Here is a 13,892-nt window from a genome sequence, read left to right as displayed (position 1 = left end):
ATATAGAAATACAGAAAGAGCAGAGCAGAGGGGGAGAATCCCCTCCCTCGCTCTGCTGGCCACACTGTTTTTGATGCAGCCTGGGATAAGGTTGGCTTTCTGGCCTGCAAGCACACATTGCTGCCTCATGTTGAGCTTCACAGCAACCAACATCCCCAGGTCCTTCTCCTCAGGGCTGCTCTCAAACCGTTTGCCACCCAGCCAGTATTTGTGGTTCACACAGGCCCATTTCTCAAGCCTATCCAGGTCCCTTCATATTTATTATAATACAGTTGTTGTTTGTGTAGAGATTAACATTTTTCCCTTCAATTGCACAGACATATTTTGATCCACATAAATACAATAAAAATAAGGTCTTAAACAACTTTGTTAAAATTTCTTATAATGACATTACAAACTCCTACCTTTTTCCTACAAGGCGAACTACAAAGCAGACTGGAAAAAAACCATTGCCAAAGGATATGATCTGAAACCAGATGCCATTCCGATTATTGCTGCTAAAGCTTCTCGAAATATTGCAAGTGATGTAAGTATAATTTACATAAAGAGGAATGCAAAAATCTACTGTTACAGCTTTCTGTGGCATATTATACCATAGAGCATATCTACATGCATATAACGATATAGAATTACTTAACACTGAGATCTGAAATTCTTACGGTACTGTGAAATAATAAGCAAGTTTAGATGTTTATATGAACCTCAGAAAAAAAGGTGTTTCTTTGGAATTGCGTTTTAATGTGACGGAGTGCTGGTAGGCTGAGTCTGTTTGTTACATGTGGTTAAAGTATCCACCAGCTTCTTTGAAAGTTTCTGTTATAATTTATCTATTCTGTATTTTTTGTTGTTGGAGATGGGTATCTGCAGGGCTGATATATAGGCTGATATATATAGCCCCCTATACAGGGCTGGCTGTTTTCAGGCAGCTACAATCAATTGACAACATCAAAGCTTGGTACGCTATCTAACACAAGCCATACCATTATGCTGGTCTTTTAATTAAAATCTGAATGTTCTTCAGAGTTAGAAGTCTATGGCAATAAAATAAAATATAAATTATCTATGGCAGTAAAATAAAATATGAATTCATTTAGAAAATATGAATTTATCCAGATTTATGTCTGTACCAGGAGTCAAGATGAGCTGAGTAATCGAGCAGCCCTCTTCTTTTTTTGAATCCAATTAATCCCGTGCTGTCTGAAAAATAACTTCTAAATTTTATTATTTAAAAAATAATAAATTTCAACTTATTAGAATTATCAAAAATATATTTTCTGTTTCCAAAGTGGATAAGAATTTCTTTTGCTTTGTCTGTAGTATAAGTACAAGGAATCATATGAGAAAGATAAAGGCAAACAGGTTGGATACCGCAGCCTGCAGGATGATCCTAAACTTGTTCACTACATGAATGTGGCCAAAATGCAATCAGATCGTGAATACAAGAAAGATTATGAAATCAGCAAGACCAAATATCATACTCCCTTGGATATGTTCAGCGTGACAGCTGCCAAGAAAGCTCAAGAAGCAGTTACAAACACCGGCTATAAACAGCTAATTCACAATTATACTCTCTTGCCTGATTCTGTGAATCTGGAACTATCAAGAAATGTGATGCAGCTTCAGAGTGATGTACGTAATGATTAATCAGCTTTTTTTTTTCTTCTCAGAATTACTATGTTACAATATTAACCTTTTAAAGCTAGAAAATTAACGGTGTGATATTATCAGTGGATTGAGATGTTAATGCCTGGTCTGGAACTGTGTATTTTCCAAAGTTTATCATAAATATGCATAATTGATCAGTCCTAGGAAACGTACTTAGCAAATAACAACTTTCTTTGTGTCTCCACATATTTAGCTACTTCTCAGCAAATGAATGTTTTGCTAATTCCTTGATTTCTGCAGTTGGATATGTAGTTACAGTATGTTACTACTGTGATTATCATTTGTACTCTCAGAGATCATAGGTTATGTACAGAGTCTAAATTATGACTATATAAAAGTATATTTTATTTAAGTTTATCAAACTATACGTTATATACCTAAGGATTATACCTGCTTTGTACCTAGGGACTTGAGATTTATTTATTTGGTTCACTTTTCCTTCCTGCCTTTGTCCTCCGACAGATGCATATGCCATGCACACTAAGGATGCATGTTTAAGTTATAAAAATCTTTGTAGTTTCCATTAAGTTCTGTGACTCATTTCAATTTCTTTTTCACTCGTGTTACATTGGAGTCTACTTTTTGTTTAGCCAGGAAGTATTAAGATTAGTCTGCATTTTTAATAGTCCTCTCATAAATGCAAAACTCACCAAAAGCTCAAATAATCTAATTGAGAACGTTCTTCACATTCTGAGCTTTGTTTGGTGAGGAAAATGTGCTTGTTCCCACTGGCCAAGAGGTAGAAGATCTGACCTTAGAACACAGTTTAAATATAGAAATTTTCATTTCAAGCTTTTTGCTTCCCTGTTGTATTTTTAGGTTGCCTTGCTGAGTAGGCTGAGGTTGCTCGATTGTCTAACTCAGGATATCTGCAAGGAGAGATGACTGATAATTCAGGAAAAAATTTGACCACAGGCATGCCCAAATTTTCTTTCAAATCAGAATGACCAGGAGAAGTTTTAAGGCCTCATCTGTATTTTTTTTTTTTTGGTTTTGTTTGTTTGTTCTGATTTTCCTTGTCTCACTGTGTTTTGCCTTGTTTATTTTTTAAAAGAATGTATATAAAGCAGACTTTAATAACTGGTTGAGAGGAGTTGGCTGGTTGCCAATTCAGTCATTGGACGTAGAAAAGGCCAAAAAAGCTACAGAGATTCTCAGTGAAAAGAAATATCGCCAGCATCCAGACAAGCTGAAGTACTCTATTCCAATGGATGCAATGGAACAAGTATTAGCTAAGCAAAATGCCAAGATCATGAATAAGGTGAGAACTTGTTCAGATGATTGTGACTGAGCCAGAGGTAGGGTCTTCATCTTGCAAAATCATGCGATGGGTGTATTCCCACTGAGGTCATCAGAATTTTCAGTGGGTATAGTGGTTTACGTGGTTAAAACTGGACACTAGGCAATGATGAAGCCTCAGACTGTAAGCATAATTGAGAGAGGTTTATCTTAAGTTTATAGAGATTAAAGATTTCTCTTTTGTGCATATGATGAAAAATGTCCTCTCCAGATTTATAGTGCTTTGGCAACGGTGCTCTTTTTATATATAATAGTGAGCTGGAAAAAAACACCCTAAAATTCTGTCAAGTTTTTACAAGTATCCTCAGAAAATGGGAATTCTTTAAATTTGTTCCTAGTTATCTGGAACACCACTGATCCTTATTCCTTGTATACCATGGAAAGAGGGTGTGTGAAAAAAAACTACTTATGCTTTACAAGGCTATATATATTTATAAGGATATATATAAAACAGGGAAGACAGCAGACTGAAAATTTTAAATTTAATTTTTTAATAGTTATCAAAACAAACTTTGCAAATTTCTCAAATGAAATACTAAAGAAAGAGGAGGAACATAATATTTTCATGCTGCATTTATAATTGTGGAGATTATTGTACTTATGGAATTTTGTACTGTAAAATATTATTTACTGCACATAAGCAAAACAAAAGCAAGCTTATATTTTATGAGTGCATTGCCTATTGAATGCTAAATGTTATTTTTTTAATTGCAGAGGCTTTACACTGATAAATGGAACAAAGAGAAGACCAGCATTCATGTTATGCCAGATACTCCAGAAATTCTACAGTCTAAAGTGAACCAGATCACAATGAGCAATGTGAGTTACTATGCTCAAAGTGGGCGTTCAGTGTCTGTTGCATAGATCAAAAATTGGTGTAATTTTCAGTTTTTTATTTATTTTTTTTTTTTTGAAAATATTTCAGTTCAGATGCAGGGTACTTCAGTACTTCTGCCTTAATAATAGAGTACCTGTTCTCTTTTACATTTTAAATCAGAAATTATACAAAGCCGGATGGGAGGAAGACAAGAAGAAAGGTTATGACATGAAGACAGATGCCATTCCAATAAAAGCAGCCAAAGCCTCCAGAGACATTGCAAGTGATGTAAGTTTGTTTGCTTGGTAGCATTCAGATTTTTTTCAGAGCCAATCAGAACTTTTCAAAATGCTGTGTTATGCACAAATGTGTTTTTTCAAGCATCTTGGAAAATATGGATTTCAGATATATGCTTAATGTGATAAACCTTTGTAGTACTTGCTCTCAAGCATATTTTGACTCCCATAGAGTAACACTGAATTGTGCTTTTTTGCTCTTTGTTCAGCAAGCTGCTAAGCTTCATATGCCTTTGTTCAATAGGCTATTTTATAAGACTGAATATGTCTAAATGATTAAGCCTGAGATCCTGTGATGAAAAAGAACCAGTATCTTCTGTCTTCAAAGATAAAAATAAGCTTAATCATGTGCTTTTTTTTTTTCTTTTTTTCCCTGCTCTTTGTCTTTCCTGCTGTCAGTATAAGTACAAACTAGCCTACGAAAAAGGAAAAGGAAAGCATATTGGGTTCCGCAGCCTTGAAGATGATCCCAAGCTAGTGCACTTCATGCAGGTGGCTAAGATGCAATCTGATCGTGAATACAAAAAAGATTATGAGAAGGCAAAGACTAACTTCCATACTCCAGTTGACATGCTCAGTGTTGTGGCAGCCAAGAAAGCACAGGAAGTGGCTACAAATACAAACTACAAAAGCTTGATCCACACCTACAATGTTCTACCTGATGCTATGAGTCTTGAATTAGCCAAAAACATGATGCAGTTACAAAGTGACGTAAGTGACTCTTCAACCTTTGCATTACTAATACAATGTTCCTTAGATTATGAGAATATACTGTAAAATAAATAGATTTTTCTTAGTGAAATTCAGTTAAATACTAAAATGTGGCAAATAAAATGAGATCTTCAGTAAGGATAGACTAAGACTCTGAAATATTAAATTACACCTATTGCTAAATAATTCAGGCTCAAAAATAAGCTATTGCATTTATGAAGTAGAATGGATGTTTAAACGTTCCATCAGACTCTTCAGCAGCAGTCCTTTTGTGCAGGCCAAGGCAGGAAAAGCTTCACTTTTCAGCAGTTTTGTCTTGTACTTCCAAGAAAATGTCCTCTTAGAAAAAGGGGAAATGAACTATGTAGCTGTGTTCTCAGAGTTTCTGGATTGTTCAGACTCTAGAGAAAACAGATTTATTAATTTATTTTTGTCAGTATAGTGGTTTAGCTGATCCACTTCTCCAAGAGGGCCTTAGCATGTAATCCTATGTGAGCAATCTGTATCCATCATAAGGAGGATCTGAACACTGTATAAAAGGAAGTATAATAAAATACAGACAGTACTGTAACAAATACATTTCTAAAAAAACCACTGGATGCATCTTGATATTATTTGGTTCTTCTTAGAATAAGTGCATTCAAAATCTAATATTCATTAAACACTGGAAGAAGTGTCAAGATTTCCAGATATTCATGTGCATCTATCTGATTATTTTCTTTTCTTTCTGCTTCCAGAATCAATACAGAGCAGAATACGATGAAAGCATGAAAGGTGTTGGATGGATGCCACTGGGCTCCCTGGAGGCTGAGAAGAATAAGAAAGCAATGGAAATTGTTAGTGAAAAGAAATATCGCCAGCATCCAGACAAGCTGAAGTATTCTGTTCCTATGGATTCCATGAACATGGTCTTAGCTTTGAATAATGCTAAAATCATGGATGAGGTAAGAAGATGTTCATCAAAACTTAGTTGAATTTGCACAGGTATGAAATGAATTATTCATAACAATGCACAATCTTATTGGGTGACTATAGTCTGAATTTTTCAGTTTTGGCAACTAATGAGAATGCTTGACTGTCAGTGTATGTCATCTTCATAGAGCCTTTCTATACCTGAAAGCAAAGCATGACCATAGTATTTTATTCATAAGGTCTACCCAGCATAAAAGATTGTAGACTTTTAATAGTTTAACTCCAGAGGCTAAAAGTACCAGAGTCATTTGCTTTTGAAAATAGCGTTTAACCTTTTAAACTTATAGCCTGTTTCATCTGATGCCTGTTACATCGATGTGGAATTGCAGCACGATATGAATGCTCTTGTAATGAGATATTTATTTCCTGGTTTTTCTGCTGAACTGATAGAATCTGCTGCTGTTCTTTAGAAATGTCTAGTGTTCACATGCATTGGAGATGCAGTGATCATCAGAATTTTAGGTTTTTCTTAGCTTTACTTCCTCTAAGAAAACTTTTGTTACCTCTCAATTGCTACTTATTTCCTATGAGATAAGCTAATAATCTTCCACCTTAAATAAGGTGGCTAACAACCTACTCTTCTAACACTTTTTTTTTTCTTCTACCTTCTGACTTGACTTTGATAGTTGTTGTTTTCTGCTGTTGAATGTGCTTGAACATGCTGCTGGGCAAGAGACAAGCAATAAAATACTGTAGCAAGATTGGTATTGGTTCAACTTTTATACTTGCACAATTAACTTCATAAGAGCTATCTCCTGACTCACATTGCTTTTAAATTGTAAAATAAAAATACAAATGGTCTTACCACATTACAAGTTGCATCATTGTAAAGAAAGATTTTATTTAAAATAGTGACATTTTAATAATAAAAATATTGTTATATTTATTTTTTTGTATGTTGACATGTTTTTTCCTTTATCCCACCAGCACCAATACAAACAAGCATGGGAAGAAGACAAAAAGAAAGTTCACATCACACCAGATATTCCACAGATCGCTTTAGCAAAAGTTAATGCATTTAATTTAAGTGATGTGAGTACTGTTTGTAAGGCTAAGAAGTTGCTTCTATTTTTTTTTTTTTAATTAGGAATAGTAAGTGAAATAACAGCATAGGAAACTCTCCCTAATTCTCAGTTAGCTAATCTGTATTAGTTTCACAATAAGCTATTTATTTTCTTTCCCCCCTTCCTTTCCTGAAATTACATACCAGAAGTTGTCAAGAAGAAGCCACAGTGTTTATGGATAGATTATGAAGTATTCACGTTGGCCATTAAAATATAGTAGTTATTAACAAAGTGGTAGAGTTTGAGCACTACCCATGTTTGTTACTGCACTTATTTTATTTCCTAATATATGTTTTGTACTGCATTCAAAATTCTGTCTTGCAGGTTGAACCTATTATTTATTTAACATGATATCATAGACAGTTTCTCAGTAGCTGGTTGTTAAATCTGCATGTGCTAAATAAAGAGTAGTTTGTACTTGTGCACATTTTTATGTGCATGTAAATAGACGTCTCATTTATAGATGCAACTTTTCGCCAGTATTTGTGCATGTGGGAAGCAAGTGCAAATACTTGGTCTTTTTTTTTAGGTTATTGTTGTTGATTATCAGCTACACTGATGTATAAATACTAGGACTGAAGTTAATTTTGAAGGTGAATTCATTTCTTTGTGAGCCTGAGTGCCATAAACAGCTATTCAAGGGGTATTAAACATATGAATAGTGTGTTTCAGGTTGACGTATAAAGTGTATACAGTATTGTGTTTTGTTTGTTTAAAGGATATGTCTTTTCTTTCTTTTCACAGAAAATGTACAGACTTTCTTTTGAAGAAACCAGGAAGAAAGGGTATGATCTCAGAGCTGATGCTATCCCTATTAAAGCTGCCAGAGCTTCTAGGGACATTGCTAGTGATGTAAGTTCTGAAAAGAAAAACAATCCATTTCAAAAAAAATCTTAACACAGCTCAATTTTATATGCTAAGTGTGTGAAGTCTATTCTCTTGTTTATAAATAATTGACATATTCAGCATATATGCTAATACATTTTCTAGCAGAATTAGAGAAGAATTTCTCCATTAGAAGGAGAAGGAGTCTTTCCAGGGGGAAAAAAAAAAAAGAAAAAAAATAAAAAAGAAAAAAGAAAGAAAGAAAAAAAAAAAAGCTGTTCTTTTCTTACTGTTCCAGTGGTGCTTGGATATTTTATAAATATAATATTGCCTCAGCCAAGGTGCAGCACTTAAACTTGTTGAATTTCATTAGGTTCACTTGGGCCCACTTCTCTAGCTTGTCCAAGTCCCTTTGGATGGCTTCTCTTCCTTCTGGTGTACTGATTGCACCACTTTATTTAATAATGTAAAAATCTTATTTTAATTTACTTTTTTTTCCCCTTACAAGACAGACATTGCTTGTTAAACAAATGAAGTAGAACTAAAGTTTCTGTCTCTGTTCTCTGCACAGTATAAATACAAATTAGGTTATGAAAAAGACAAGGGAAAGCTTGTAGGCTTCCGGAGCCTTCAGGATGATCCCAAGCTTGTCCATTATATGCAAGTGGCTAAGATGCAGTCTGATCGTGAATACAAGAAAGCCTATGAGACGAGCAAGACGCATTACCAAACACCTTCCGATGCTCTCAGTATCGTGGCAGCTAAGGAGGCTCAAGATCGTGTAACCAACACGAACTACAAACGACTGATACACCAGTATATGCTTCTACCAGATGCAATGAGTTTTGAACTATACAGAAACATGAATCAGATACAAAGTAATGTAAGTTTCTCTTTTCTTTCTGTCTGTATTCACAGCTGTACCTGTTTTCCTCTCTTCTCATTATGGCTGTGTTTTGGAAAGAACAGAATTATTTAGCATGAACAGTTTATAGATTGTAAACTTTCCTTTTGTGTCCTGATTGGCAGAATGAGTACAAGCAGGATTACAACGAATGGTTCAAGGGTATTGGTTGGAGTCCTGCTGGTTCTCTGGACGTGGAGAAATCTAAGAAAGCTACAGAAATTGCAAGTGACCGGAAATACCGCCAGCATCCCAGCATGTTCCATTTTACAAAACAGAATGATGCCATGGACATGGTCCTTGCAAAGCATAATGCAGATATAATGAATAAAGTGAGTATTTATGGGGAAAATTAGTCAGGCACTCAAATATAATCCGAATTAATAAAGACTGTATAAATCTCTGTCACCACATTTATGTAGCAGTGTTTCCCTGGAAAAACAATTGTCACAGATTTTTCCCTTTTCATTTTTTTTCTTAATTGAGACACTCATTTACTGACAAGTGGCATTGCTTAAATAAATCTTATCTCATTTTTTCATAGCTACCTCTTCAACATCTATTTTTCTCACTCTTACGTAGAAATCATTGGCCCTGAAAATCTTGGTAGGTAGACTTAATTTGAAGCAGGACTGGATCCTAAGTCAGCTCATTCTGGGGTAGTTCATTACGTAGTAAAATAAATCTAAGTTATATCTTCTGCTTTTTACCCATCCATAGGCAAAGTAAACAAACAGAAAGGTGAAAACCTTGAAAGAACCATCCTTTGTCATTTATACTAACACAGCTGATGTTACTTTTTTCAATAGCATGCTTATACTCAAGCTTGGGAGAAGGATAAAACTCAAGTTCATGTGATGCCAGATACACCAGATATTCTACAAGCAAAACAGAACAAGGCGAACTACAGTCAGGTAGTGCTTTTTCATGCTTTCTATTACATGTCAAATTAGCATCTATTTAAAATTTAAAGGATCCTTCCTATTTCAAAATAAAAATTAACTGGTAAAGGTTGGAAAAAAATGGAAGAGAGGTTTTAGAACAAAGGCAAGAATTTTGCTGTGAGAGAGTAGCAATATATATAATATATGCAATATATATTCAGAGTAGCAATAGTTACCATCATCAAGGTAGCAAAGTTAGAGCCTAAATTATAGCAAAACATATGGAAAACGTGAGTTCTATTTTTGACCTCTGGAAGTGTGAAGTCCATACTTTGGAGAAATCAATCGTGTTACAAATTCCTTATTATAAAATAAGTTCATTATGTATATTTTTAACTTTATATATATTTATTTATATATAAGAAAATAATTACATGTAATGATTTGAACTTTTCTTTCAGCTTTTAAATATCAGAAATTTTGCTATTTAAAGCAATTAGATTTTGCTTTGCATGATTGCTCAGAGGCAAATTTTTGGCATGCAGGGGCTGGAACTTTAAATCAATTGTGCCTGAGTTGAACTGGCGATTAAATAACTACATTACAGTCTTATTAATTAAAATTTTATTAAGCCCATTAAAAAGTTTTCCGTTATCCCAGATGTACACATTTCAAATTTCCCAGTTATGTGTCAAGTCCTAAAGATAAGCTGTGATAGAAAAGTGCTGCAGTAAATAAAAGCTATTTAATCACTGGCCTAAGACTTGGAAGACTGCCTTCCTTGCCTATCACATTTTCCCTTTTCTCAGTTTCCATTCCAGTAGCACTTCTCTCATAATTCAAGCTTTTGAGGTAACCAGAATTAGGTAGTATGGATCACTTACATATCTAAGTGGAAGGTAATATATGTATTACTAAGGCTTTTTAATTAAAATTGTTTTCAATTTTAGAAACTGTACAAGCTTGGCTGGGAGGAAATGATAAAGAAGGGCTATGACCTCACACCTGAAGCCATTTCAGTGAAAGCTGCCAAAGCTTCAAGGGACATTGCAAGTGACGTAAGCAACATTTCCAATTCAGTCTGAAATGAACTTCTTTTTGCACCCCTCTGCTAAGGCATGTCTTGGAGTAAACAAGCAAAATTGATGAAGAAACACTTTCCTGATCTGTTTTTGTCAGTATGTTTTTTGAAGAAAAGATTTGAAGGAGAGTTGTTCTTAGGTCTTAGAAATTCCAAAGTCTATCTTTGAAGTGGCTAGGCATACAAAACAATTTAAACTGAGTTGTCTGCTCTTTTGAATGTTACATTTCCTGAGCAGCAGCAATTTAGTCCAGTTAGCTGGTCCCAGTGCCTATACTTGGTAATCCTCTTTACAACCCCGAAGTAGATATGATGACACACATATTTCTATTATTTTCCATAACTCAATATTAATATGACACCTGAATTTATAGAACAGATTTCATTTATCATTGGAAAAGCTTAAGCTGATTATTTTGTTCATCAAAATATTGCAATGTGACAGCCTTTGGGAGTTCTTAACTGTGTGACTGTATAAATCAAGTGGCACAGGAGACCACTGTTAGAGCTATCCTTCTTCCTCTCCAGGAGACTGTTTATTCCCAGGCAAAGCATTCACAGACACCAAGTGATGCACATGAATCAGGGGGCTACTAAACCTTTACATGAGATGCTATAACAAGTTGCTCATTTCATTGGTAATGAGGAACATTGAACTGAGTGAATATATTTGCCTTATTTATTTTACCACTGCCTGATTCTTACTGTAATTTCAATAATGCAATCTTTTTAATTTTAGTACAAGTACAAAGAAGGTTACCGCAAGCAACAGGGGCATCACATTGGATTCCGCAGCTTACAGGATGATCCTAAGATGTTGTGGTCTATGCAAGTAGCTAAGATGCAGAGTGAGAGGGAGTATAAGAAAGATTTTGAGAAGTGGAAGACAAAGTTCAACATGCCCGTGGATATGTTGGGCTTCCTTCTGGCTAAGAAATGTCAGGAATTGGTTAGTGATATAGACTACAAACGGATGCTACACCGCTGGACTTGTCTACCAGACCAGAACGATGTCACTCAAGCAAAGAGGGTCTATGAACTACAGAGTGATGTAAGCTTCCGCTGGATTTCAATCATTCATTTTTTGTAAGATATTTACTACTTATGGAAAAGTTTCTGTAATAACTCTCTTTTGAAGTCAGTATAGATCAGACAAGTTAATATACTAGTTGGTCTTTCAATATGGTTTAATACATGAACTGTGAAAGAACCTAATATGATTTGTTTTCCCTTAATAGAATCTGTATAAGTCAGATCTACAGTGGCTCAGAGGCCTTGGATGGAGTCCTTTGGGATCTCTGGAATCTGAAAAGAACAAGAAAGCTTCTGAAATACTGAGTGAAAAGAAGTACCGGCAGCACCCAGATACTATTAAGTTCACAAGTATCCCAGATGCCATGAATATCGTTTTAGCAAAATCTAATGCCAAAAATAGAAGTGATGTAAGTTGCCTCTGGAACAAGTACATGTGATTCAATAAATGTAGGAATAATTTAGTATTCATTTGTTGAAAAGATCACCATACCAAAGTGTGATTATAAAAATATAAAGTATAAAAATATCAGATGTTTGCGATCTGCGCCTTACTGCTCAGTTGCCAAGAAGTATTATGCCTTATTCAGGAGATTAAGATCTTTAGGGCTATACAATTTATATAGCAAACTGCAAATAGGACCCTTACTATGTAGTATGCAACCATATTGGCATAATGCTACCTCGTTGAGCATTTGTGGATGTAAAAAGGGAAAAAAGGTATTTCAGTAAGAAGTTGGTATATTATTTTATTTAAATATCTTGCATCGATCACTCATGCTTGCATGGTATATCTTTGCTTTGCAATTGTTGAGAAAAATTATGATGAATTCACTGCCATTCATGTGAGCCTTTTATCAGACAAGATATTTCTGTTTGTGTCTCTTTTCAGATACTCTATAGACAAGCTTGGGACAAGGACAAGACTCAGGTTCACATTATGCCTGATACTCCTGAAATTTTACTGGCTAAATCAAACTTAATCAACACAAGCGATGTAAGTGTGTCTCTACAATATTTCTTTTATGAAATTTGGATTTACTCTTTATAGCTTTAGTTTAAAATGAAGTAGAGTAATTCTACAAATCTAATGGTTGTAAGCCATGTAATTTTTTCCTGTGAAAATTGTTATGCACTGGGAAGCCCAAGTAAATTGCTAGATTATAATGTGGAAGTGGAGTTGCGAGAAAAAAAATACCAAGAAAATATTCAGTGCAAGTCTGGTGTTTTCTCTTTCATTCCTACCAATTATATTAACATTTTAGGTATGTGTTCAGGAGTTTTCAGTAAGCCTGTTGTTGTTTAGTTGAAAGTCTGATTATATCAAACTACATTTTTAGAATTCCGTAGGATTACATTACATCAAATTCCTGGTTATAATGGAACAAATATAGATTAGGTGCAAAATGTAAAATATCAGCAGCTTTATCATAAGAAATCAAAAAGGCAAATAATTGTGTAGCAAATCACGGGGTTGTATTATTCACCTCTGTAGAAGACTATTCTTCATTCAGATTAACATTTCTAGTAAAGGAAAAGTTTGGTCTCAGATGAGTTCATCAGAGAAATTGCAGGTAGTTATTTGTGTATATTTTATATAATCAGTTACAAAATACACATTATTAGAAATAAGGTATGGGATTTCACTTGATGAATGAAACTGCATTTGGAATCTCATACTTCTTTTTCAATAATGAAAGGAATAAAATTACCATATTGTATAGGTAGGATGATCTTACTTTTTTACATATTGAAAAACTCCCAAAGTTTTATATGCAATAATTACTTTGAAATCTTCTCCAACAGAAACATTACAAGTTAGGATATGAAGAGCTGAAGAGGAAGGGCTACGATCTTCCTCCCGATGCTATACCTCTCAAGTCAGCAAAGGCATCAAGAGACATAGCTAGTGAAGTAAGTCCTAGCAAATGAAAATAAGTGTGGCATTGAGCTAGTAGACATTTCCCTTTAATAGGAGGAGATCTAACATTTTAACACTTACATTGCTCCTCACCCACGAGGTTGTGTAATTCTTTATTACAGAATCACAATTGAATTCATTAAAATGCATTAAAAATAGAAGGAAGGTAACCATAGAAACAAACTTAATCGGTTCTAGAAATAAAATAAAAATGCTAAAATATAGCCAAAATATGCAATATATTTTTATAATACATTTCAGTTCAAAAATCAGCTAGTCTATTAACAAATAAGAAATGTTTAGTCACTTCTTTAAAAAAAGTTGGTTTCTCTGTTCAACTAGTACCAATATAAAACTGCATACCGGAAGCAGCTTGGCCACCACATTGGAGCGCGAAACATAGAAGATGATCCCAAGATGA

At 34.5% G+C, this 13,892-nt stretch overlaps 1 protein-coding gene across 1 annotated transcript in view; it reads left to right on the top strand.

Moving 5' to 3' along the window:
- Positions 1–13,892, top strand: part of NEB (nebulin) — a 100,956-nt gene that overhangs the window by 20,925 nt on the left and 66,139 nt on the right. The window contains 19 exon segments of the mRNA XM_035331802.1: positions 419–526; positions 1,318–1,629; positions 2,720–2,926; positions 3,679–3,783; positions 3,962–4,069; positions 4,477–4,788; positions 5,526–5,732; positions 6,688–6,792; positions 7,569–7,676; positions 8,221–8,532; positions 8,679–8,885; positions 9,363–9,467; positions 10,388–10,495; positions 11,258–11,569; positions 11,757–11,960; positions 12,443–12,547; positions 13,357–13,464; positions 13,814–13,890; position 13,892. The exon segment at position 13,892 is cut by the window's right edge and continues 189 nt beyond it. Of these exon segments, the coding sequence (XP_035187693.1) occupies positions 419–526; positions 1,318–1,629; positions 2,720–2,926; positions 3,679–3,783; positions 3,962–4,069; positions 4,477–4,788; positions 5,526–5,732; positions 6,688–6,792; positions 7,569–7,676; positions 8,221–8,532; positions 8,679–8,885; positions 9,363–9,467; positions 10,388–10,495; positions 11,258–11,569; positions 11,757–11,960; positions 12,443–12,547; positions 13,357–13,464; positions 13,814–13,890; position 13,892 (3,111 nt within the window).

This window comes from Oxyura jamaicensis, chromosome 7, assembly GCF_011077185.1.
Source record: "Oxyura jamaicensis isolate SHBP4307 breed ruddy duck chromosome 7, BPBGC_Ojam_1.0, whole genome shotgun sequence".
Classification (NCBI taxonomy): domain Eukaryota; kingdom Metazoa; phylum Chordata; class Aves; order Anseriformes; family Anatidae; genus Oxyura; species Oxyura jamaicensis.
Note: the sequence above shows the minus strand (reverse complement) of the source record. Positions and strands in the feature narration are given on the sequence as shown.